Source organism: Gymnoscopelus microlampas (genome assembly GCF_963454915.1).
Source record: "Gymnoscopelus microlampas genome assembly, chromosome: 3".
NCBI lineage: Eukaryota > Metazoa > Chordata > Actinopteri > Myctophiformes > Myctophidae > Gymnoscopelus > Gymnoscopelus microlampas.
Genome location: NC_139940.1, coordinates 12,883,289 through 12,909,639, shown reverse-complemented (window position 1 = coordinate 12,909,639; position 26,351 = coordinate 12,883,289). Strand labels below are relative to the sequence as shown.

The following is a 26,351-nucleotide window of genomic DNA, read 5'->3' as shown; positions in this document are numbered from 1 at the left end:
ACTGCTAAACAGTAGATGGCAGCAGTGTGCTGTAAGAGTGTGTTAGTAGGACAACCACGGGGACGTACGTGCTTTGCATTAGGATGAGATGTAAAATGTACTTCATTTGATGTATTTTTCTGTTTTTTATTTATCCTTATCCTTTGGTTGCTGAACCTGTGCCTGTCCTAGGCTCGTAAAGTGCTAATAACTTTATTATTCCTTGATTTTGACAACCTTTTGTTTTGTAGAGCTTAAGATGAGATAAAGCTTTATTGATTTGATCCCCATATCATCCCCAGGGGAAATTCAGCCTGGTGTCATTGCAGCAACAGCTGCCAGTGAGAATAGTTTGAATATGAGAATGAAAGCACAGTCTGTCAACCCTTCAGACCGTCAGTATAGGCTTTTTTGATTGATTGATTGATTGATTGATTGATTGATTGATTGATTGATTGATTGATTGATTGAATACGTTATTAACAGTTTGCAAACAGTACAGTAGTACGATTATACAATGATGCTAAAAATGATAACACAAAAAGCCCTAAGGGCTTGTTTCCATTGTGGTCCTGTGTATTCAATTCATCAATACATTTAAAGTAGTTCACAAAAATACTTATTTTCTATCAATTACACACCCCATAAAGCATTGAATTCATCGAAAATACACCCGGTGGTCATCAAATAATTGGCTCAGGATTCAGGAATGCTTCAAAAACTAAAACATCTCTATGAATTCTTCAAAGCTTCATGGGGAGTGTAATTGATAGAAAATAAGTATTCTTTTGAATGAACTATTCTTTTAAAGACAATGACATTCAAGAAAACAATTGTTAAAGAGCACTGGTCTTTTGTGGCGGTTTTGAAGGAGGGTAAGGGGTCACACTTTTTGATGGCTGTTGTTAGGGCATTCCACATTTTGGTGCATAGCAGTAGAACGAATTTAACCCCATGTTTGTGCCGAATCTGGGTTGAACAAGATCAGTGGAGCTCCCTCTGGTGTCTGTTGTGCCTGTGTGTGTTTCTTGTGTAATTGAAGAAGTAATTTAACAGGTACATGGGCATCCCTGATCCCTTGAGTATCTTGAAGACCAGGCCCATTGCAAGTTGCTGTGCTCTATCCTCTACCCTGAGCCATCCCACCCTAGCATAATGAGCAGGGGTTAGGTGAGTTCCAGGTGTGAGGTTAAGTAGTAACCTGATCAGTTGGCTCTGAGAGGTCTGAAGTTTTGTTTTTAATGCCTTTGTGGTGCTAGAGTACCATGAGCTGCATGTAGTCAAAATAACATTGGATGAGTGCTCCACCTAGTGTCCTCACTCTCAGTGTATTCCTACCACGGTGAAAGATTGTTCTCTAAAATACAACCCAGCCAGGTAGGTAATTTCTTCTTTCCGTCCGTCATCCGTCAGGCTGCCCTGCAATCTGACCTACTGGTCAACTGAGGTAGTCTGTAATCTAGGCCACCATAGGTGGTGGTCCACCTGCACCACTGAGAGCTGAATAATCTTGTATTTGACTTTTCTACAGATAATAGCTTTTAATGTTGAATTATATATGAATGATATAAAAGGAGTGGCAAAAAGGGCACAGTATTACACAACTTTATTTCATTTATAGATATTCTTGTCATCCTTTCAGACAAAATACATTAGTCCCAATTTAATTTAGTCCCAGTTTGTAAACATACACCTTAAGCATACAGAAATGTATTTTCAAATAAGGAGATAATACATTGCAAATCAAATGTATTTTGTCAGAATAAGTGTTTATAATTCACAGACCATAATCATGACTCAAAGTCATATGAATTCTGAACCTTTTTTTAAGTAGCTTGCATTGATTGGCCTTCAAAGGAAGTTTAAATAATTTAGCTTTTAGGTAGTGTTAGTAAGTGGCACTAACATTTCAACATCTCACCCCACTGTAGAATGATCTGAGCAACTCTTACGTGTTTAAATGCACAAATGAAACAAAGTGCTGTGGCATTTCACTCTGTGCCTGAACACAGGCTCTCATGACATAACAGGCCACCAACATTTTAACAATCCTATAGCCACAAAAGTGGAGGGCATACCAAGCCTTTCAGTGCCACTAGCTACAGAACCATTTTCCTAATATTCATACTAAACATACACACCATTTGGGTACTGTAAACTAACATTCCTCACATAGGGTAGGAACAAAGCTTGAGCTTTCTGTTATTCTGAAGCCTAAGGCAAGGTAAAGGCACTTCTCTTCAATCATTTCATTAGGCTTAAGGTAAAAACCAGCCTGCTCCAGATTAGGTATGGGAAAACAATGGATTCATGGACATATATTGTAAGAGTGAAGCTTTAATACCACTTACATACAGTTACATTACATCTCAACTGCACATCAGTTACAGCTTGAATGCAAATGTTTATTCATGTCACCATTTCATTCAGGACTGTACAGACAGATTTCAGAATTTAAAAATTCAGAAGCCAAATGGTTTCATTTGAAGTTCAATACAGCTTGGCCTTGACAATACCTTTCTAAACAACTGTCAGATTAAGCACACACTCGACTTAGGTGATAAGCATCATGGTAAAGAAAAATGAACAGGAGGTTATCTCAAAGAGTGGCCTTCTAGTACTCTTCTCCTTCATCCTCCTCCTCCCCCTCTCCGACACTGTCAGCGCCCACCTCTTCGTAATCCTTCTCCAGGGCGGCCATGTCCTCTCTGGCCTCAGAGAACTCTCCCTCCTCCATGCCCTCTCCAACATACCAGTGGACGAAGGCCCTCTTGGCATACATCAGGTCAAACTTGTGGTCAAGACGAGCCCAGGCCTCAGCGATGGCTGTGGTGTTGCTCAGCATGCACACAGCCCTCTGGACCTTGGCCAGGTCTCCACCAGGAACCACTGTGGGAGGCTGGTAGTTGATGCCTACCTTGAAGCCTGTGGGACACCAGTCCACAAACTGGATGCTGCGTTTGGTCTTGATTGCTGCGATGGCAGAGTTGACGTCTTTGGGCACCACATCTCCACGGTACAGCAGACAGCAGGCCATGTATTTACCATGACGAGGGTCACACTTCACCAACTGACTGGCTGGCTCAAAGCAGGCGTTGGTGATGTCTGCAACTGACAGCTGCTCATGATAGGCCTTCTCGGCGGAAATTACTGGGGCGTAGGTGGCCAGGGGGAAGTGGATACGAGGGTATGGCACCAAGTTGGTCTGGAATTCTGTCAGGTCAACATTCAGAGCTCCATCAAAGCGAAGAGAGGCAGTGATCGAAGACACAATCTGGCCAATTAGCCTGTTGAGGTTGGTGTAACTTGGCCTCTCAATGTCCAGGTTCTTGCGGCAGATGTCGTAGATGGCCTCATTGTCCACCATGAAGGCACAGTCAGAGTGCTCCAGGGTGGTGTGGGTGGTTAAGATGGAGTTGTAGGGCTCCACTACAGCAGTGGAAATCTGGGGAGCTGGGTAGACGGCAAACTCAAGTTTAGACTTCTTTCCATAATCGACAGAGAGCCTCTCCATCAACAGGGAAGTGAAGCCAGAGCCAGTGCCACCACCAAAGCTATGGAAGATGAGAAACCCCTGGAGGCCAGTGCACTGATCAGCCTGAAAGGAAAAAGACCAAAACAAACACTCATCTTTAGTCTGTCAAAACTGAAGCTAGCTACACAAGCCAAGCAGTTACCAGGAACAACCAAGTCAGAGCTCTCACCAACTTGCGAGTTCTGTCCAGGACCAGGTCAATGATCTCCTTGCCAATGGTGTAGTGCCCACGGGCATAGTTATTGGCAGCATCCTCCTTTCCTGTGATCATCTGCTCAGGGTGGAACAGCTGTCGGTACATTCCTGTACGCACCTCATCTATAAATTGAAGGTTTTAAGGAAACAGTAGACAATAATTTTATTGCATTTCTTCAAAGTTCTGAAGAAAACTGTTTTTCCTTAGTCATTTTGTGTCCAACAATTAAAAAAGCTTACTATAACGAATTATACAATTTTACATTTGGTTATTTTGGTGTCAAGTAGCTCCTTGTAAGGGGTAAATTGTTCATTTATAGTGGTGCTGCAATGACATCTCTGAATTTCCCTGATAGAACAATTAAGGTCCACCCATATTTCATTAGGGCTACTGACCAATGACAGTGGGTTCCAGGTCGACAAAGACGGCCCTGGGGACGTGCTGTCCCCCTCCAGTCTCGCTGAAGAAGGTGTTGAAGGCGTCGTCTCCTCCACCAACAGTCTTATCACTGGGCATCCGTCCGTCAGGCTGTATGCCATGCTCCAGACAGTACAGCTCCCAGCAGGCATTGCCCATCTGGACTCCGGCTTGGCCGACATGCATAGAAATACACTCACGCTGTATAGGAAGAAGTGAAAAGAAGCAAAAACTGAGAAATTAGAATTTTGAATTGATTGTGTGACAGAATGTAGCAATATTGCTACTGGAAATATTGTAATTACAATGCCATTAACTAAGACTAAAATAAAATAATCAAAAGTCACAAAGTCCTCTGTCAACACTTCCTGAACACATGCTGCTGTAGCCCATTTTTCACTTTTCATTAGAAAGACAATTTGACATTCAGGCATTGACGATATATGGCAGCCATATTGACATAGTAGAGTATGTTACATCCCATGCAGTGTTACCAATTACGCTATTAAGGCTAAGATCAATTTAGTATAGCAGACCCGGGCCTGTACACAGAGTACAGTGAGCCTATATAGCCTCGATTATAGAATACTAATTGGTAACACCTGCCCAGGATGTAACACCCTACTATTTTATGTCAATATGGCTGCTGTGGAAAAATTCTACAGTTGGCTAGCTACAATATGCTTGCACACTGGCACAGCTAAATCTAACACACCCATTATCAATTGATTAGCTGCAGCAGCAGCAGTGTTGCTTGTCATGTTTTTACCTTCTGTAGTTTAATCTGTATGTGATAACAAGCCTATGCTGTGCCATTTCCCCCCTGTTCAGGTTAAACACTACAGAAAGTAAAACATAGAGTTGTGAGCTCGTAGATCGGCTATTTTCAAAGGATTTTTAAACATTTTATACAATGTGTTAAATGGGACCTTCTGCATAATGAATAGCCTACTTTTATTTTGGTACTAAAAAGTAACAAAGTACATTTTTAATTCCAGACTTTTACTTGAGTATTTCTGCATTATTGCAGTATTATACTTCTTCCATCACTTCTCCGAGTAGCTTTTATTTTGGTTCTTTAAGTATATTTTAATGACAATACTTTTGGACTTTATACTATTTTTCATTCCGGACTTTTACTTGTAACAGAGTATTTCTGCATTATTGCAGTATTGATTGATACTTTTACTATAAAAAAAAGGTACTTTTTACATAAAAATGGTACCATCACTGCTTAAGAGTACACCGTATCTATATATGATGAAATGAACAATACATTTAGTGTCGGTCAGTGTGCAAGTGCTGACGATGCTTGGCCTGAGGCACATCGAAAATCTAGCCGCATCTATGACCTCACCCATCGCTCACTCACAATGCATGGGTGGGGTGGGTGACAGTGTTGCCATGTCCAATTATTATAAGCGACTTGGTGGGCTTGTTTTTCTGTAAAGTTGTTTCTAAAGTGTACTTATTTTAGGGCATGTTTCTAAAGCGTAGGCTACTTATTTTGGGCTTGCTGTGTAATGTTGTTTAAACCAGTGGTTCTGAAACATTTTGATGCCAATCAATGACCCCCACATTGAAAATAGCAGATCTACAAGCTCACAATGCATCGCATGTATACCGGAATAATTTGTCTGCAGACCCCCAGACCCCCTGAAAATATCTCTGAGCTTGTAGATCGGCTATTTTCAAATAATTTTAAAGGGCTCGTGCGTAGCATGGTCGCTTCTTTTGGGCTTGTTTTCATAGACCTGGTTGCTTGTTTCTCTCGCAAAACGTGGCAACACTGGTGGGTGAATGGGGTCATAGTGATGGGGCTAACGCCTTAATCTAATGCTACCCGTTATTATTTTGTTGGTTCCGGCTACAATGCCCTGACGTGTTTTTCCCCTTTATGAAATTATTAACCAGATGATGTAGTTCGTTTTCCTAATAGGAAAATGAACTACAAAATAATAGAATGTCCCATCCATCCCATTAACAAAATACTTTTTATATGTCAGTAGCAGTCAATTTGAGATCAAATTAAAGCATTTTGGTTTCATATAAATGATTAAAATCAACCCAAAACGTCACAATTGGAGAATGAAAGAAGTTGATTTACTCACCATTGTGTCTGTTCGATGCTGAGACCCTCCTCGTTCTGTTGAGTCACCAGCTCAGCTGTATGACTTCCAGTGTTGCCAGGGTTTGAGAGAGAAACAAGCAACCGGGTCTATGAAAACAAGCCCAAAAGAAGCGAGCCCTTCCCCCTTTAAACATTGGCTATTTTCTGTAGAAAAAATCCTGGAAGAAAATTTGAAAAATGTGGAATAGTTTTGAAGCATTTTAACAACACAAATCTTGAATAGGGGTCCCTGGCATAACATATTTTCAGATGGGGGGTCCGCAGACAAATACATATTTACTTGATTTGAAAATGTTTGAGAAACACTGGTTTAAACAACATTAAGAAACAAGCCCAAATAAGCAACTACACTTTAGAAACAAGCTTTAAAAAAACGCAACCCGCAACTACCAATATTTACAAGAAAAACAAGCCCAAAGTCGCTTATAATAAGTGGACATGGCAACACTGATGACTTCCTCCAGAGTCTAGACGTGATTTATACTGATGTGGCGGCCGTGTCGCACACCAAAAAATAGCCGATCTACAAGTTGATAAGGCGCTGTATCGCAAAGCTTAATGGGCTTGTAGATCGGCTACAAGCCCATTAAGCTTTCACAGTTCGATTCCAAATGTCTGCACTGATTGGTTCTGGTTAGACTGGGATGGGGATGGATGCTGTATCAAATGACGCATCTATGTGTAGCGGATACGGAAAGGGTGTGTGTGTGTGTGTGTGTGTGTGTGTGTGTGTGTGTGTGTGTGTGTGTGTGTGTGTGTGTGTGTGTGTGCGCGCGCGCGTGCGTGCGTGCGTGCGTGTGTGTGTAGTAGACAACTTTACATGATGTAAATTACATTACTAATAATGCAAGGTAGGTGTCCTGTTACTGTAGGCTACTGTCAAATGGTCTGTGAATTATAAAGCTTATTTTTACAAAATAAAGAAGATTCTCTCAAAGTAGTAGGCTAGTAGGCCGAGTAGTAATAACTACGTTATTTTAGATGTATTCACCTTTTTGTAAAAAGCCATCTGCAACATTGATTGGCTCAAGGAGCAGGCCAATTTATTTTTTTACACATCAAAACTTTTATTGAAGTTCTGTACAGTGATTTTACATTTAGCTATTGGCCTGTGTGTAGACATTTCTGTGCAGATTGTTAAAAAATAAAGTAAAGTATGTATTTAAAGGACCACTTTACCGATATAACTAGCCCACAGCTGCTCACTAATAGTCATTATGCTCATTATGGCTCGCTCCACTCGTGTCTCACTGTGGACAGTCCTCCAGACAGAGCACCATCAGAAGGGTTCAGAATGAGTACAGGGTTAAAATGGTGGACCATTTAAACAGTGGTGGCTGTAGCGTGGCCGTAGCGTGACGGTCCAGGCACCCTAGGCTGCAATGCCAGCATGACAGCGTGTCGCGGGTTCGACTCCCGTTCCCAACAACCTTTGCTGCGTGTCACCCCCCCCATCTTTCTCCCCATTTCCTGTCTGCCCAATCTCCCTATCCCTCTCTAAAAAAGTCATAAAAAGCCCCCAAAAATATCTTTAAAAAAAAAACTGTGGTAACATCAGGAGCACATGGCAGGAGCTACAGACAATAACAGACTGTAAGGCACAAACCATGCATAAAGAACCCTCCTGCCACCATCCCCAGATTCCCCAACACCCTTAGAATGCCTTGCCTTCTACAATCGGTTTGAGTTTGAGACCACCCCCACCAGCTGGAAGCTGGGTTCAGTATCACCTGAGGAGACAAACAGTACCCAACACCAACCAGCCATAGGCTGCACGACACCACCTGGGGAGGCCAGCCCTTTAACCATATTGGAGGACGATGAACGCAGAGCCTTCAACCTCGTAAATCTGCGGGCCCTGATGGGATCCCAGGCTGTGTCCTAAAAGCATGTGCAACCCAGCTGGCGGGCATCTTTCAACCTCTCGCTCTCCCTCGCCGTGGGTCCCATGCACAGGCTCCAAAATGTTCACCACTGTGCCCATTCCAAAGCACTCCAAACAAGGTCACATGCCTGAGGGACTGGCGACCTGTTGCCCTTACTCCAATAATCAGCAAATGCTTTGAAATAGAAAGTGGTGGTGAGAGATTACATCTGCTCCATGCTACCTGCCTTGGTGGATCCCTTGCAGTTTGCATAACATCAAACATCCACCGACGACACAATCGCCATGGCCCTTCAGACCGTCCTCTCTCACCTGGATGACAGACAGCTGAAGTACAAATACGTCCGTATGTTGTTCGTGGACTACAGCTCAGCTTTAATTCAACGCTTTGGGCCCAGCCAGGCTCAACACTAAGCTCAGATACTTCCAGCTATACACCCATCTGTGCGTGGGTCTGATAGCTCCTCCTGACCTTTCCTGACATAACATAACTGTTCACCTGACTGGCCATTGGATTTGGGCACCTAAAAAGAAGCATTTCCTATAATTCCTATTTTATGCTATTAAATAAAGTTCAAAAAATGTATTGGAAACTATTAATACTTGTTATTATTACACACAATAACACCTGCATTTAAATAGGTAATAAACAATACCCTTATAATAACCAAAATAACTTTATCTTGTATTAATAAAATACAAGATAAACACTTAACAAATGATCAAATAAAAAAAATCTTCTTGTTGTTACTGATATAACATGTACGGCACTGACGGCAGGCTGCTGTAGTAGCCTAATGCAGTGGTGGAAAAAGTATTCACATGTTTTACTTAAAGGTAGGGTAAGTGATATTTTTTGGTGAAAACAAAAAGTATTTTGTTAAAAGGTTAAAGCACTATATTCTGATAGTACTCATTGCTATAGAGTGTTTGTTCAGTAACAGGAGTCTCCCCGTCTCTCCAGCTCTTTAATAAACAGAAAATACATTTTCCGGTAGGTGTCAAAATCTCAGCCAATCAGGAGAAAGTACCCATTTTTATTAATCTTAATTTGTGTCTTAATAGTGTTCCAGTTCCAATTTTGCATGCTCATTTCTTAGTGTCATCACTTCCAATTTCACTTGTTTAAACTATATCCTGATTGAGTTCTCTATCCTGATTGGATAAAATTGGAAATGAAACTGAAACTGAAACGAAAATGCATTTTCTGTTTTATAAAGAGCTGGAGAGACAAGGAGACTCCTTTTACTGAACAAACACTCTATAGCAATGAGTACTATCAGAATATAGAGCTATTTAACACTTATTTTAACCAAAGAAAATCACTTACCCTACCTTTAAGTAAAAGTATCAATACTACAATGTAATACTCTGTTACAAGTAAAAGTCCGGTATTCAAAATTTACTTCAGTAAAAGTACAAAAGTATTGGTATCAAAATAAAGTACCAAAAGTAGAAGGTGCTCATTATGCAGAATTTTCAAATGTATACAAATCTTTTGAAAATAGCAGATCTACAAGCTCACAATGCGTCGTGATCAGCTATTTTCAAATGGCCGAAATGTATATAGGGTTGAAGTGGATAATGTATGTTTTGTAATAATAATCAAAATCTACAAAGTAACTAGTAACTAAAGTTTTCAAATAACTGTAGTGGAGTAAAAGTACAATATTTGCCCCTCTGAGATGTAGTGGAGTAGAAGTAAAAGTACTGAAAACTGGAAATACTTTAGTAAAGTAAAAGTAACTCAAAATGTACATGTACTTAGTTACTTTACACCACTGTAGTAATGTGTACCACCTGCATGTAGGCAGACTCTTTCTTAGTAGATAAACAAAAGCATGTTTCCAAAAATCTACAGTCAGACCACACCCCCTGCATGATCGCGCGAAAATGGCAACAATCCAGTGTTACTTCATAGTCCAATCACAAACCTTTACATTTGGAGTGGCGTTATAATTATCCAATGACTACATGCCTGAAGTTGACTGACGTTCATATTGACCAATCATGTGTGAAATCGTCCAGTGTAGGCGGGGTGACTTTTAACCGGAAGTGTATCTCCTCTTATCAATCGACTCTCTCTCTGGTGCAAGGTAGGCTCCTGCAAATATGTACACACTTCATAATATATCAGTTTGCTTTGTAAAGGAAAGGTACAAAATCATGCATGTTACAAATGGTTAAAATAGTTGATTTTTTTGTCATGACAGAGTCGTTTCCCCTTCAAAATAGAGCCACAGCTGTGCCACAACGTTAGTCGTCCAGGCAAACGTTATTTTAGCTAGAAATCTTTGTTGTGTACCTAGAAAACGTATTTAAAAAAATAATTAAATAAAGTCCCGCGGTCTGCTCCAGAAGGCAAGCTAGTAACCGTACGCCAACAGCTCTGGTCTAATCCAACAATGTGATTCATACCCTGACTAACTTGCATTATAATTCGCACGTGAACATATCCACCTCACAATGATGTTAGTTTAGTAGCTACACCCAGGGCACTTTGGTTCGTTTGTGAATGATGATCAGACCAAATCGTGACACACACACACACACACACACATACACACACACACACACACACACACACACACACACACACACACACACACACACACACCATGTTGACTAACATCCATACAATTCTGACTTAAATACATCATTATGTCCACTGATCTATATAAATTATATCCATGGCCACCAGTTTGTAAAACGCAAAGAAAACAATTGTTAGTTAGGCTAGCCATCTGAAATTAATTACTACTATAGCTGTTTGCCCAGTGGCCTATTATCTACATTTTCAAAGACAACAATCACTTCATGGTTCATTTTTATTTATCACAACCTTTCTGTCTTGTGATTCTTGTCCTGTGTGAAGAATGGATGCCACTCAGATGATTGATGACTATGTATTGGAGTCAGATGAAGAAGATGAAGAAGAAGAAGAGGAAAGAGAAAACAAGAGGGGAGAACCCTTGGCCAAACTGCAAGTGTTAAAGAATGAACATATTCTTGAGACTGGTGAGTGAAAAGTAATCTGATGTTTTACTGTTGCTGTTCACCTACTACAGTCTGCTAATCTCTTGGCTAATTGCCTGATAAACTGTCATGTGCATTTTTTTCTTCTCTCACTTAGAGTTACCCCTCTACTTGGGAGAAAATGTGCTGGGCCGTGACCCTGACACCTGCAACGTGCCCCTCGTCGCCCGCTCAGTATCCAAACAACACACAACCATCTGTCTCACTGTCTACCGTGGCACCAGGGAGGCATTGGTGTGGGACCTGGGAAGCATGAACGGGACCCGTAAAGGCCGCCGCAAACTGACCCCTCATGTTCGCTATGCCCTAAGTGAGGGGGACAGTTTAGTGGTGGCAGACATCCCATGCCAGTATGTCAGCTGCCCCGTGGACAAAACGCATAGTGAAGAAGAGGGAAATCCAGTGAACAGTGGAGACTCGGGTAGGGCTCATAGTTCTACTGACACAGAAAAAGAGGCTCAACCCTTTGGCACCAACAGGGACCAAGACTCCGGGACTGGCACAAGCAAAGATAATGAGAACTCTGTCAATAGAAACAAAAAGGCATTAGTTCGGTTGCTGATGACAGATGAAGAAGAGTCATGGAAGACTCTTGCCAGCACCAAGGCCTTGTGCTCTGACAAAAGTCGAACACAGCTACAAGAAACCCTAGTCCCAGAATCTGACTCGGATGAAGACCAAGTGGGGAGACCAGGCTGGCGGGGAAAGACTGTTGGTAGGTAAACTGTCTGTGTAATATACAGTTTATGTGCCGTAAGGCGTTCAGATGTCTGTTTTGTGTTCGTGTTTCATGTAGCTTGGTCTTTATCTAGCTTATAGTTTCTTTCTTTCCCTTCTATGATCATGCAGAGATTTCACATAGATTTATACATAGGCTGCTCCTATTATACTATTGCTGCATAATGGGTAAGCAGGGGTACCTGGGGGTATATTTACTTTATATGTGAACCTACAGTAATGTTGTGTGTGTGTGTGTGTGTGTGTGTGTGTGTGTGTGTGTGTGTGTGTGTGTGTGTGTGTGTGTGTGTGTGTGTGTGTGTGTGTGTGTGTGTGTGTGTGTGTGTGTGTGTGTGTGTGTGTGTGTGTGTGTGTGAGTCTTTGATATTGTTTAGTGGACAACATGTTGTCATACGTTTCTCCCTTTTCTCAGTGTCTGAATCTGACTCCATGATGTCCAGTCCTAGAAGCAACCTCATCCCAGAGAGGTAAATGACTAAATATGTTTGATAGAACTACAGTATAAGGGCACAAAGAGAGAGTGTTGTTGAAGGGTAAGAAAAAAAGTAGTGAGTGTGTGACTTGTCCTAATCCTTGATAGGAGTCAAACTGTCTAGTTAATGTTCATCACATTGAACTTCAGCTGGAAGTCAGACCAGAACTGTAGCTGGCATTCTCAAGTATTTCATGAATCTGGCTTAGTGATTGCTTTGGTGATAATTAAAAGATCAAACTTACTGCACTATGTATTGTAATTCACAATACTGAAAAAAGGAAATCTCACTATTCAATTAGCGGACTCAGGTCCATAGAAATGCATACAAAAAAGTATAAAAATACAAGACAGGAAATAAAATCATTAAAAAGGTAAATACGTAAGACTTATATTAATACACGGGCAGAACACACAGGCACTTAAGCCAGTCTTAGTCTGGATGTAGCATGAACAGCCCATTATGGGGCTTGAGAGCACCACAATGATGCTGTTTGCAGATACTGTACAGCCAGCCTTTGCATGAACTATATAACTAACTATAACTATATAATTACAACAATAGATGATACATGAGCCCAGCTCTAAGTAAGCTAAGATAATAAGATAAACCTTGATTGATCCCCAGAGGGAAATTCAGGTGTCATTACAAGTAGTTGTTTCATTCGGTACTCGGTAAGTACTTGTAGTTACAAGTGCTTCTACCGGTACATAGATCATGTGCATATAGACTATGACATAAGCCTACAGTACCTAATCAACACTCTTCTTTAGTTATAACTTGACAACTTGTTTCTCCACTGTGCAGTCCCATCACACCGTCCTCCATTACAAATAAACCTAAGAAGCGTGTCAGCTTCAGCGAGGACAGTGATGCAGGGCGACAGCAGCTGCGGAAAAAAAGGTCACAGGTGATCGCGGATGACAGTGAAGAGGAGGAGGAACCAAGGAAAGTATCGTTCAGCCTGCCCAAGGAAGATGGATCACCTGTGCTGTCTACACTGGCATCCCATGCAGTTGCCAAACCTGCTTTTAACATGGATAGTGATACAGAGGAGGAGGAGGAGGAGGGAGACATGAAGATGTCAGATTGCGGAGCGGGTCTACTATCCTCCCACTCACCAGCAGCCGACCCCCCAGCGGAGCTTTCCCAGTTTCACGTGGACAGCGACACGGATGTCGACGAGGAAAACGAGAGTCATGTGGTTGTAGACACAGGTGCTGTATCAGTCCCCGCTTCCGATGATGTCGCCAAACCCACCAGACGTATTCCGGTCGTTCAGCCCACAGGCCTCACTGCAGAGGACAGTGACACCGATGATGACATTGTGTCGGAGACAGCCACCAAAACTTCAGCGCAGCCCGTGGATTTCCATCTAGACAGTGACACAGATGTCGAGGAGGAGGTGCAAGGTGTTGACAGCGGGCCAAAGAACGCTAGCTCTAAACTAGAGGCGACCCCTACAGTCCTTTCAAACTCTGGCGGGATTGAATCCATGTCTGCCGCTCCGTCTAGCAACCTGTGTTTAGACAGCGACACGGATGATGAAAGTGTCGTCCCTGTCGTTACCGGCCAACTCACAGGGGCTGTTGTTGACACAGGTGCTGATCTGGAGATCTTATCTGATAGCGATACAGATCTTGAGGAAGACGCACCTTTGCTCCCACCAGTTGTCGCCAAGGAAGCAAGCGCCACGCCATCATCATTGACCAAAGTTATGACGGACTCCTCATCAACTGTCGGTGTCGCAGCCGACGTAGCTGACCTGTCTCGGGTCAGTAGTACTGACAATGAGGAGAATGGGGAGGAAGGCGGTGCACTGGCAAGTAAAGAAGGCCAGTTCTCAGGTGTTTCTAGAATACCTCCACTGCAGAGGTTCTCTACACCAAAGGGTAATTCACTCATATTGTGTTTTGAAGGGCTGTTCAATTAATTTGGTTTATTTATATTCCTATTGTAAGGATGTGAAAATCTGCCATTTCAATTCCCAATCTCTTCTGTGTGTCCATAGCTCACTTTCAAAGGCTATGTAAAATGGAGCCTTTTAACAAAGGCTCTGGACAATCTTTTTCCTACATGAACTTAAATGTGATGTGGGTGGGTGTGGTCTCTGGACACACTGAATGCCTTGGGAATTGTTATGTTACGTTTAACATTGCTCTCACAATAGTAAAAAATCGGGGAAATAGACATTTTTTATAGCAGTCTGTCATTTTAACTACTATGTTTAACACAAGAATGTTAAAAGTTATGAGCCATAATCTTGCACCCATTACAATGCATCACAATATATCGAAAAATATAATAAATATTTTCTTTTGTTATGATGGCAGAGGGAGCAATAGAGGAAATGGCGACTCAGGCATTCTTCAATTCTTCTCCAGATCCATTGAAACGTGAGTAATGATACGATAAATCACTCAACTAACTTGTACCATTGTACCTACCAGACAATGGAAATGTCCCTGGTTCAAGAGAAATTTATATGAAAATAATACACAGAAATGTACAAGACAAGTGTACAGCAAATGACAAGGAAATGATGGTTTCATGTGGAGAGCAAGGCAACTCTCCTACCGGATCAAGTCCGTCAGGAGAAGGCGCGCTCAACTTAAGGGGAGTCTTGGGGTGTAGGTTCTTATAATTTAACTGGGTGCAGATTCTTGAAGATATATAATGAAAGGATTATCCACACTCTCTTGAGTAGTTTCTTTTGTTCTTTTTAATAGGTTTGCACAGCAACAGCAGTCTACCTAGAGAAACGGATGCATTTCGGCACGTCGGCCTTCCTCAGCGTTTCAAACACAAGGGAGCAGTAGAGGAAATGGAAACTCAGGCATTCTTCAGTTCTTCTCCAGATCCATTCAAACGTAAGTAATGATACGATAAATGATCACTCAACTAACTTGTACCATTGTACCAGACAGTGGAAATGTCTCTGGTTCAAGAGACATTTATATTAAAACAATACACAGAAATGTACAAGACAAGTGTACAGCAAATTACAAGGAAATTATGGTTTCATGTGGAGAGCCTCAATTGCCCTATTCACACTGGACTAGTATTACCTAAGAAGTGGGCACCTTTGATAATTTGTAGTAATTGTGGAAGCCGTCTGTGATGTTAATCCCGTGCCAATTGGCCATGTCCACAATTTGTAAAGTAAAAATGACCGTCAGTAACTTGAGGTTGTATTTTTAGCAATGTTATTTTTTTCTCTCTGTGCCTTATTTCTGCCTCTTTCCCAGACGAAAATTATGGTGGCTGCGTTGGAAATTATAAATGAAATTTCTTACAGTATTTTTGGTGCAAATTCATCTAATCTCACAAAACGGCATGCACAGTAAATTCCTTAATGTTAATTTAACTTGTAAACACTCAGAGTAAAACTTCTAGATTGGGAATCAACGTCATTGGGTCAGCATCACGTGGTAATGGTCACCGTGTTTCCAGTAGAGGGGTTAGTGTAACATTAATGTTGCCGTTACAACACAGAGCGACAGGAAATACAGAAAGAATGGACAGAACAAACACACAAGAAGATTACACAATGGGATGAAGATAAAGTGAAATATTTCATACAGAGAGAAGCTGATCATGAAGTAAAGGAGAGCTATTTTAGTGAATAAAGGACATTAACAGACTCGAGTCCGTTGGTGTTTCAACTAGCTGCCATCGTTCACATGTCCAGACACGTTTTCCTACCTCGTTTGAGCGCTTTATTTTATTTGAACTTTATTCATATAGGAAGAAAGATCTCTTTTTTTGTCTAAATTACACATTAGAGCAGTTAGCAAGGCAAGTTTAATTGTATAGCACAATTCAAGAAGGCAACTCGGTGCTTTACATTACATGAACCATTAAGCATTGAGACGGTAAGACACAGTAGTGAGACGGTGCAAAGGAAACACATTAAATGTGTGGTCATGTTAATGAGCCTCTACAATGTGTACTGTAATAATATGTAATTTGTTTTGTCTTTTCTATCTTTCCAAGGCCCTTTTTCATCTAGCACAAGACCTTTATCATCATCCTGTTCCGACAGCCAGGAGGACGATGACCCTGTTGTGGCTGAGACCCAGTCCTTCATACTGGAGTCCCGGGACCGCCAGGCCAATCTTCCAGGAGACCCCACCCTAGACGACACCCAATCTTTTGCCCTGGAACTTTTATCTGAGGACCAGGAACAGGCCACCACCGCAGGAGACTCTTTTCAGCGTGGGCTGTCAGATAGGAGCCAGCTGCCTCCCCAAGCCCAATGTCTAGCCATGGAGAGCACCCAAAACTTTGTCTCCATGGTCGGGGATGTGTATCTGGAAGCTACCCAAGCCTACTTACCTGTCGATTTGGCCATGGAGGCTACACAGGTCTATGGAGGTGAAGAGAAGAAGCCCATCCAGCATATAAATGTTGCAACGGAGGCAACACAGGCATACATCCCAGAGTCTGACAGCGATACGGAGGATGATGAAGGAGACGGTGGCGCGAGGACAGACCTCGCCACGGCTGAAACTCAGCCATTGGTTGTCGCTTCCACATCTGCTGTCGCCACGGCTGAAACTCAATTGATGTGTGCCTATGAGGAGGAGGAGGATGTGGCAGAAGTCAAACCTTCTCCTCAAGAGGTGTCGACCTGCGAGAACCTCTCCTCTGCCGAAACTCAGCCTATGATTGCTACATATGAATCACTTCCAGCTTCACGTAAAAGAACAGCCAAGTCTCAGAGACTTGTTGAATCGCAGGAGTCACCACTGGCGACTGTTTCTCTGCTCTCCACTTCTGAAATTCAGCCCTTAGTGCCTGCAAGTGAAACTGAGGAAAGCGACGAAGATGAACCGCTTCCAGTCACACGCAAGAGAACTGGCAAGGCTAGGAGGCTTGTTGAATCTCAGGAGTCACAGCCCACAACTGTTTCTCTGCTTTCCACTGCTGAAACTCAGCCCGTAATGGCTGCAAGTGAAACTGAGGAAAGCGACGAAGAGGAGCCACTTCCAGTCACACGCAAGAGAAGAACCAAGGCTCAGAGGCTCATTGAATCACAGGAGTGTGATGTCTCTGCCGCTGAAACCCGGACTGTGTCTGCTTATGACGGAGTCCAAGAGGATGGACAGGTAACCAAACCTCTGTCTCCTAAAAGGAGGGGCAAGTCGCGGAAAAATAACCTACAAGAGGAGGCAATGTGCTCTGGTGCTCAGGTGCCCACCACTGTAACTCAGCCTATAGCCACGTGTGAAATAGAAGAGGGTGGAAAGGAAGACGAACCCAAAGCCGAGGCACAAACGGCAAGGTGGCCTCGGAGTCGAGGGAAAGGGAGAGAGTCTGAGGCCGGGCCCAGCAGCACAGGGAGACGAGGGAGATCGGCCAGAGGAGTGGCCGCAGAGGACCAGGATGAGACCTCAGGGCCTCCAAGGAGACAGACGAGAGGGAGGGGCCAGACCACCAGCAGAGGACGGAGAGGGAGGCTGGCAGTCCCCGAAGAGGAGGCGGAGGGAGGGGACGGGGAGAGTGAGGAAGAGGAGAAGGTTGAGCCAGTGACACGCGGTAGAGGCAGGAAGTCCTCCAAGCAACAGAGAGATAAGAGGGCAGAGGAAGAGGAGCTTGAACAGGAACACAAAGAGATGCAAGGCAAACTTCAAAAGGAACGAGATGAGAGGGAGAGGATGGAGGGGGAAAAGAGGCGAAGAGAAGAAGAAAGACAGGAGACAGAAAATAGGGAGCAGGAAGAGAGAGAGAGACTTGAGAGGGAAAGGAGAGAGGAGGAAGAGAGACTAGTGAGAGAAATGGCAGAAAGAGAGGAGAGGGAGAAACGGGAGCGAGTGGAAAGAGAAGAGAAGGAGAGACTGGAAAGAGAGGAGAAAGAGAGAATAGAAAGGGAAAGAAAAGAGAGGGAGGAACGAGAGAAGCTGGAGCGGGAGAATTCAGAAAGAGAGGAAAGAGAAAGAACAGAAAGGGAAAGAAAGAAAGAAGAAGAAGAAAAAGAACGGATACAGAAAGAGAAAGAGCGACTTGAGAGGGAAAGGAGAGAGGATGAAGAGAGACTAGTGAGAGAAATGGCAGAAAGACAGGAGAAGGAGAGACTGGAAAGAGAGGAGAAAAAGAGAATAGAAAGGGAAAGAAAAGAGAGGGAAAGAATAGAAAAGGAAAGAAAACAGAGGGAGAAAAAAGAAAAATCAGAAAAATTACGAAAGGAAAGAGAAGAGCAAGAAAGAGAGTTGAGGGAAAGAAAAGAGAGGGAAGAACGAGAGAAGCTAGAGCGTGAGAATTCAGAAAGAACAGAAAGGGAAAGAACGAAACGAGAAGAAAAAGAACGGACACTGCAGGAAAATGAGGAGCGAGAAAGACTTGAGAGGGAAAGGGAAGAGAAGGAGGAAGAAGAGAGGAAGAAAGAAGAAAAAGAACGCTTACTAAAAGAGGCTGTGGAGAAACAGCAAGCCAGGGTGCTCCAGGCGAAGCAGGAAGTCAATCCCAAAACTCCCGCAAGGGGTCGAAGGGCAACCAGAACAACCACCATGTCTGCAGAGGTACTGGAACCCGAGCCCAATGACTCAACCAGCACAGGTGGCCCGTTCCTCAGAACCAGGTCTCGCTCCAACTCATCCAACTCTGTCAGCTCTGAAACATCATTTTCCAGCATCAACAGCCAGAAGAGAGGAAGGGGCCGAGGGACCATGAAGACCAGTCAGCCGACCGCTGGGAGCAGATCCAGCGGCAGGCGAGCGACGGTGACCGGAGAGTCCTTTGCCGAGAGAGACGGGACAGACGAGAGCAGGAGCAACGATGCTCCCACGCCAGGTGTCCTTTCTAATTCTAAGTCCAATATGTTTGACTCCCTCAACTCAGAAGTCTCCAGCTGCGGTGCGAGTTCGCTGGGCAGGGGCCGAGGTCGAGGAAGAGGCAGGAGGTCAGCTCCAAAGCCTGAGGCGTGTGTGGTCGGAGGTAGTCAGAATGACCAGGCCTCGGCTCCCAAAACCCCAGCCAGGGGCAGGAAGATTCAGAAAGTTGAGGCTGCATCTAATGATGCTTCCCAAGCAGCCATTGAGGAGAAGGCAGATTCCCAGCAGCCTGGTACCACAAGGGGGCGAAGGCGAGCCGAAGCCAGTGACACTGAGCTCACAGCTGCAGCTGCGAAGGACCGAACAACTCAGGTGGAAGAAAGTGCCACAGAAGATTTGCTTGAACCTAATGGCAACGTTAAGGGCAGGGGTCAAGGACGAAAGTCAAAGCCTGTCGAGGCTGCAGTTGAAGTCAATGAAGAAGTTGAGGCTAAAAAGACCGGCAGAGGAAAAGGAAGAAAGAGGGAGCTAGAGGAAGAGGAAGGAGAAAGTTCCAAAATGTCCCAAGGGAAGGGGAAAGTCCAGAGGGGGAGAAGAGCAGAGGCGGCAGCTGCAGATGAGGAGGAGGGCATGGTGGAAGCAAAGGAAGATGAACCTGCTCCTGCCCCAGCCAACAGGGGGGGTAGAGCTCAGGGTAGGCAGAGCGCAAAAGTGCCATGCGCCGATGGGGAGTCCAAAGTAAAGATTGAGAAAATGGAAGAGGAGACTCCTAGGAAGAAAGGCAGAGGCAGGCAGTCAACAGCCCAGAAGAAGAAGGAAGAGAGGCAGGAGGATGGTGAAACCTCGGCTCACGGTTCCACAGACCAGGATGCCAGTGCGTCATCATCACAGGTAATAATGAGTGACTCCATAAATCGGTGGATTGCGTGCTGTTCCGACAAGGCTGAGGACAAAAAAGAAACACCTCACTTGGGGAATATTGAGTTATATAATTTATTCGAACCTGAGTTTGTGATCTACACAAACTTTGGGGTCAGTTTTTAAACATATTTGTTTGTAAAATACTTCAAAATCTAAATCAGGCCTGAAGAAAGAAGCCTGGTAAATGATTTGTGTCAACTAAGCATGCAGGATGTAATATGTAGGCTTTTACCCTAACGGAAGGACTTAATGTTCTTCTTGAGTCACTGTTTTTCCCCAGTGTTATAATGCTGTTCAATTAACGCTAGTCACTCGCTGGGTCTCTCCCTGTCTTTGAGTAACCTAAGTACCCTGACCACTCTGCCTCACCATTACTGAGAGTATTTTACTGAGTAGTTTCTATCGCTATGGCATGGCTTACGACCCTTGCCTTTAGTCACCACTCATCTTTGTAATTTCATATTCATCAAATGTATGTGCTCAAAATAAAAGAGTAAAAAAACAAACTTTGATTTACCCCCCAAAACACTTAACCTCAAAACAAACAAATCGAATAAAGTAAGAAGCAAAAAGGTATGACAAGCCACAAGACAAGAGAGAACACATCATGACTGAAAATGTTATGATGAGGTACATACAGTAAAGCAGGTGAATACACAGGCAATGATTAAGAGACAGGAAGTAGGCTAAACAAGGAAGTGAAATGAAAACAAAAACGTCCATCTCTTAATGTTTTAATTAATTCAATGTTTATGTTACAATTTCTATCATTATTTGTTTAACTTTTTGTTTCTCCTTTTTTTTACTTGCCTTTCCATGTTAGGTGCCAAAGACCCCTAATGTCTCCAGGAAGCGAGGGTCTCCAATAGAATCCTCTACCAAGATTAAGAGTCCTCGCGTATCTGGGAATGCTGCTAACCAGGCCTGCAAGGTAAATAATTGTGATGATCATATATTTTAGTTGTAATTACACAGTCCCTATGTGTCTGTAGATAATGAATCTGTAAACATGTACAGTACAAAGTAATTGCATAATGTTTCGATGCATATAATGGCACCAAAAACTCACCCTCACCCTCTGTCTTTCTAAATATCGCTCTCGATTATTTTCAGTTCAGGAATAACAAATATTGCTAAACCCTTTCATTACATGACAAAATAAAGGGTAGATTGTATGTACAGACGTACTATACTAAATAATAACAGTGAAGTGTTGTGTTGTGAAAAGATGCAAACACAGGAGTCAATATTAAGATTTGTAGCTTTTACTTGGTGTCAGTGAGGATAAAAGAAGAGTTTTAGGTGGGAAAAGTACATTTTTCTTTTCAGAGTTTGCATCTCTCTTTCCGTCTCTCCTTCTCTCTCAGGTGTTGTTCACAGGGGTGGCGGATGAGACAGGGGAGAAGGTGTTGTCTCGCCTGGGAGGTAGCTTGGCCCGGGATGTGTCGGACATGACCTACCTGGTGACAGACAAGGTGCGCCGGACAGTCAAGTTCCTGTGTGCCGTCGCCAGGGGAATCCCCATTGTGAACACCCAATGGCTACAGAAGGTTAGTTGAAGAAAAAAAACAGAAGAAGAATAAACCTGCACACTCGTCTGCTCCAATGTAATTTAATGACAACGGCTCGAAACGTTGTCATTAAATTACATTGGAGCAGATGAGTGTGTGGGTTTATTCTTTATTCTTCTATTAGTTTTTACAGAAGGTTAGTTGACATGTTGACAGTTAATGGTGGTCATGGGTACTATCTTTACCTTCACTCTGTGATGCATACAGTATATGTGTATGTATGCACATGCACAAATACAAGCCTGTGATGAAATGCATGTTTAATTTTGTCAATTAATAGTTGAAGACCTGGTCAAAGAATGGTGGAGATTTGTGTAAATATTCATTGAAAATCTGCACACGCCCGAAGGGTGCTTTTTTTCTAAGTGTGCGTGTAATCTCGCAACATACTGTATACATTTTATACTTTTTGAAATATTTAACTTAAACCTTAATCATGAAAGTCAATGGTTCTCGGATCGGACTGCGTGGCCAGACTGTTGCCTGCCACAATTTTCAAATGTTTCCTGTCATACTGTCTGGGACGCGGAAGCTCTGATCATGATTATAATATAAACCGGATGTGAAGCCTCCTCCCCACTTCCGTTTCGTCTTTACAGTCGCGCAAATCTATCCTAATATAAATACAAATCATCTACGTATATTTAGCTTGCTGCTTAGCAAAAATGGAAATTAAAGAATAAAATGTAAAGATATTTTTAAATATATTTTCATGAACGGAAGTGCCAGTTTCCTCTCTCGGATTTCGGGAGGTGTAGTTCCAGACTCTATATAGCATTCATAAAATATGCAAAAAGTGCAATAAACGTGTGTTTTGTTTCCCAAGACACTGACGACAGCAATCATGGCTAATAATCGTGATCACAACATTTTTGGAAAATGTGTGTTATTTATGCTTTTTAACCATGGTCAATGCAGACACTTGGCAAGTAATGTGGCTTTCTTTCCCTCTTATAATTTCATAATCATCTCTCTCTCTCTCTCTCTCTCTCTCTCTCTCTCTCTGTCAGTGTGGTAAAGCTGGAAGCTTCCTTCCTCCTAATGGATTCATAGTGAAGGACATGGAACAAGAGCAAAAGTTTAATTTCTGTCTCCAGGAATCCCTAAGGACGGCCAGTAATCAGCCTCTCCTACAGGTATCCACCAATAACTCACTCTGTCATGTGTGAGACCAGTCTGTCTGTCTGTCTGTCTGGGCCTCGATGATGACTCAGTGATGACACATCTTTCTCTTGTTTGTTTTGAGCTGATATTCTTTTTAAACTTAATTTTACAAACTGGGGTTCTAGGGGTTCCCCAGCTAAATGATGGATAGTTAGGAAGCAGGTAGAAACCTTATGAGGCTGTAACTGTTAACGTGTACAAATGGAACCAAATATTCCATTTGTACCCTCTTAGAGGATTTTACATTGTAGATTGGAGTCCCAGAGATAAAAAAATGTTATCAAATTGGGGGGTCTGTGGCCTAATGCATTTCAAACCTGGGCGTCCTGAAAATGTAAAAGGTGGAGAATCGCTGGGTTAGTTAGTCGAGAGGCACAGAGCCCGTTGTTTCCCATCTTCCTGAGGCTTGTGGGGAAGCCACTGGACCTCAGCTATAATGTAGCGGTTGTCTTTTACATGCATTTCCCTCCAACGGAAGTGGACAGTTATGTTGAGTCTTCATTACGGACTCTCATTACGGAGCCTCCTCTGTGTCATAATGGTGGTTAAAAGGAGAGTTATTGGGATGTGTCAACACGGATACAGATTCCGGTTCTCGTGATGCTCATCTAGACTCTTTGAATGTAAAAAGTTACCCATTTCATTCATTATCAGAGAGTTGGCATGTCAGAACTCAAAGCAGAGCTTATTTGAGTCCTTTGTCTCTTTTTCCACATAGATGAATGTTGAGTATATGGGAGATAATTGGATACAAGTCATTTACTCAAACGATGCTTTATATAGGCCTTATACAAGTGTATCAACCTGTTTACTGACACATGGATGTGTATTACAATACAACAAAGACTACATTTTAACTATAACTCTTTCTTCTCTGTCGCTCAGGGTTATGAAATCCATGTCACAAAGTCAGTGCTGCCAGAGCCAGTCCATATGAAAGACATCATTTCGTGCAGTGGAGCTACATATCTACCTAAGATGCCCTCTAAACACAAGGTACCATTTGGCCTGAGAGCGTTTACTCTGCTGACCTCTCACATAGCTTATGTAACATTAGTTTCAACTAACAGGAGTGGAACAATTAGTTCCAAAACAGGAGTTTTGGAGTTGAGATAAGTTTATAAGCACCTTGTTTTTCTTTTCTGTTTTCATCTCACTTGCTAAATTTCAAATATATTTCCTACGAATGAAACAAGATTAATGCAATATAGAATATATTGCATTAATCTTGTTTCATTCGTGTTTACAATATTTCTTCTTTTATCAGTGTCTCTGTAAACTTGATTAAAAATGTCCAACCTTTTGGGCATGTTATTATAGGTATACATTTTCAAACATAAAAAGATATAGCAGATCTACAAGCTTAACTTAAACCCTGTACAGCCTACTTTGTTGGACAGGGTCCCCCAGGGCTGCACTCTTTTTTTTTTTGTCCCTCTATAAATTCATAGATCTGGTTGCTTATTTCTCTCACAAAATAAATCTGGCAACACTGGTCTTGACACAGCTGTCTTGTATTATGAATTAATGTGGCGGTTTTAAAAAGAATGGACATTTCAAGATATGTCTCTTGGACATGAGAATTTAGGATAGAAACATAACTAACTGGCAACTCCACCTGTTAACCCTGTGATAATGATTGAGAGAGAGAGAAAAAAAGAATGAGAAAAATGCTTGCTTATCCTCTGTTCTTTAATTATTGTTGTTTAAATCTAATTATTTTGCTAGTAAAATTGTGGCACTGTAGTGAAAACCAGACTTAAGACATGGTAATCATTACCATAACCACACACATTACATTGTTTAACTTTAAATTGAATTATTCTACTTTACATGGTTTATTGGGGCTAATTAAAGTAGCTATCATTCTTTATAATAACATTTTTTAAAGTGATATACTGTAGTTATAGCAGTGACTGAGACAACAGACTGAAAGACAATGCTGTATAACTGAATGCGCATGACCGCGCATGTGTGTCCGCGTGCCCACATCAAGTCATTTTTTGACCAATGCGGCCCCCACCCCAAAATGAGTTGGACATCCCTGCTCTACACCAAATGTTTTCGCTGAAAATAGCTGACCTAAAAGATCACAGCGCGTCACAATGCATTGCACTGCGTGTGTTGTGAGCTTGTAGATCTGCTATTTTTTACCAAATGTTCGCCCCCAGAATAGGGACCGTAGGGTTCATATGGTTAAACTGGCTTCTGAGATTTCTTTCTCTCCCATCTATCTCAGGCCCACACGGTGGTGGTCTCATGTGAGAAGGACTGGGCACTCTGCAGCCCGGCCGTCTCTGCCTCTCTCCCCATCGTCACCGCTGAGTTCGTCCTAACAGGGATCCTTCAGCAGAAGGTGGACTTGGAGACCCACATCTTGTCGGTCTCCGCTGCCAACACCTGCCCCCAGGCTGCAGCAAGCAGAGGGAGGGGCAGGAAGAAGTCATAGGGTCAGCAATGTAGAAACACAGAGAGGACAAATAAATCACTTTTTCTAGTCCCCATCCTGGTGCTGATATTTCACCCTTTACCCCTGAACTACATGGACCCTTCACTGTCAGGGACTTCTACAGCATCCTAAAGATATAGTTGGATCTTGGATGCTTATGAATTCCCATCAAAGCAGACTAATTAGCTCTAACCTGTGAGTGCCTGCATTTGACTTGAATACTGTTTTGTTGTTGTTGTTTTTCATCTTAAGAACATAGACTGTGTCTTTAAACCAATTTGCTAGGTAGTGATGAATGTTCTGTTTTAAACATAAGGATGACCCTTCTTCAAGTGGTAGATGTCTGATATTAGAACTGATTGATGGACAGATGATTGTACCAATGCTGCTTCATGTTTTTGTGTATCCGTATATTGTACTATTATATTATCTCTGCTGACTTTAATAAAATAAACATTTTGTACAAAGCTTCTGGTTTGTAGGCTATGATTATTATTATTACCACTATACAGGCCTACTGTAAAGCTAAGCATTCTCAAAATATTTGCTGATATAGCTATAAAACATGATATAAAAAAAAAGGTTGTGGGTGGGGAGGGGCGGGTAAACCAGCTATAGCCATGTAAGACATGTACATGTAAGTGCCATTGAGCAAGGCACTGAACCACCTGCTCAGCTGTGTAGTATTTCTTCCCCCATGTTAATAAGTGGTCTCTGTTGACATCTTTTGAATCATATCAAGATTTTGTTCCCAACCATATTGTAGGCTACCCTGTCCTACTATTTATGTTTTTGATAGAATGATATAAAGGGGAATTATGCTGGATGCTTGAATGGGAAATTCAAGCATAATTTCCCCCCTATGCTGGATTAAAAACACTATCCCTATTGCAATTGCAAAGGATATCTGTTATGTGGTGAATTGCTTTTTTCCATGTCTTCTGTTCTGCCAACACGTTTGAATTGCCTTTAACGGGGCCACGTCACGTCACCCACGGGCTCTTTATAATTAAATAAATTCACACTGAGGAGGAAAAGGCACCTCAGGGTGTGAGTGAGGCCGATCTTTACCGACATCACTCG

The 26,351-nt window shown here is 42.5% G+C and overlaps 2 protein-coding genes across 2 annotated transcripts; one reads left to right on the top strand and one right to left on the bottom strand.

The window, feature by feature from the left end:
• Positions 1–2,300: 2,300 nt before the first annotated feature.
• On the bottom strand, positions 2,301–6,361 carry LOC311041445 (tubulin alpha chain-like). Its single transcript, XM_084051821.1, has 4 exons — positions 6,239–6,361; positions 4,106–4,328; positions 3,684–3,832; positions 2,301–3,577 (listed from the first exon to the last, which is right to left on the bottom strand). Exons 1-4 carry the CDS (start codon positions 6,239–6,241, stop codon positions 2,594–2,596), a joined length of 1,359 nt encoding a protein of 452 aa, XP_083907947.1. The 5' UTR covers positions 6,242–6,361; the 3' UTR covers positions 2,301–2,593.
• A 3,852-nt stretch (positions 6,362–10,213) lies between these two features.
• On the top strand, positions 10,214–25,697 carry mdc1 (mediator of DNA damage checkpoint 1). Its single transcript, XM_084053126.1, has 13 exons — positions 10,214–10,239; positions 11,019–11,161; positions 11,277–11,894; positions 12,330–12,384; positions 13,198–14,282; positions 14,724–14,786; positions 15,120–15,260; positions 16,387–20,054; positions 20,908–21,015; positions 21,452–21,634; positions 22,666–22,791; positions 23,705–23,815; positions 25,059–25,697. Exons 2-13 carry the CDS (start codon positions 11,020–11,022, stop codon positions 25,266–25,268), a joined length of 6,510 nt encoding a protein of 2,169 aa, XP_083909252.1. The 5' UTR covers positions 10,214–10,239; position 11,019; the 3' UTR covers positions 25,269–25,697.
• Positions 25,698–26,351: the final 654 nt, after the last annotated feature.

Coding starts and splice junctions, on each gene's coding strand:
- LOC311041445 (XM_084051821.1), bottom strand. Junction 3,833..4,105: donor CCTGGAACCCACTGTCATTG/GTCAGTAGCCCT, acceptor TTCAATTTATAG/ATGAGGTGCGTACAGGAATG. Junction 3,578..3,683: donor TGGACAGAACTCGCAAGTTG/GTGAGAGCTCTG, acceptor TTTTCCTTTCAG/GCTGATCAGTGCACTGGCCT.
- mdc1 (XM_084053126.1), top strand. CDS start 11,020: ATGGATGCCACTCAGATGATTGATGACTATGTATTGGAGTCAGATGAA. Junction 21,016..21,451: donor CTGCTAACCAGGCCTGCAAG/GTAAATAATTGT, acceptor CTTCTCTCTCAG/GTGTTGTTCACAGGGGTGGC. Junction 23,816..25,058: donor AGATGCCCTCTAAACACAAG/GTACCATTTGGC, acceptor CATCTATCTCAG/GCCCACACGGTGGTGGTCTC.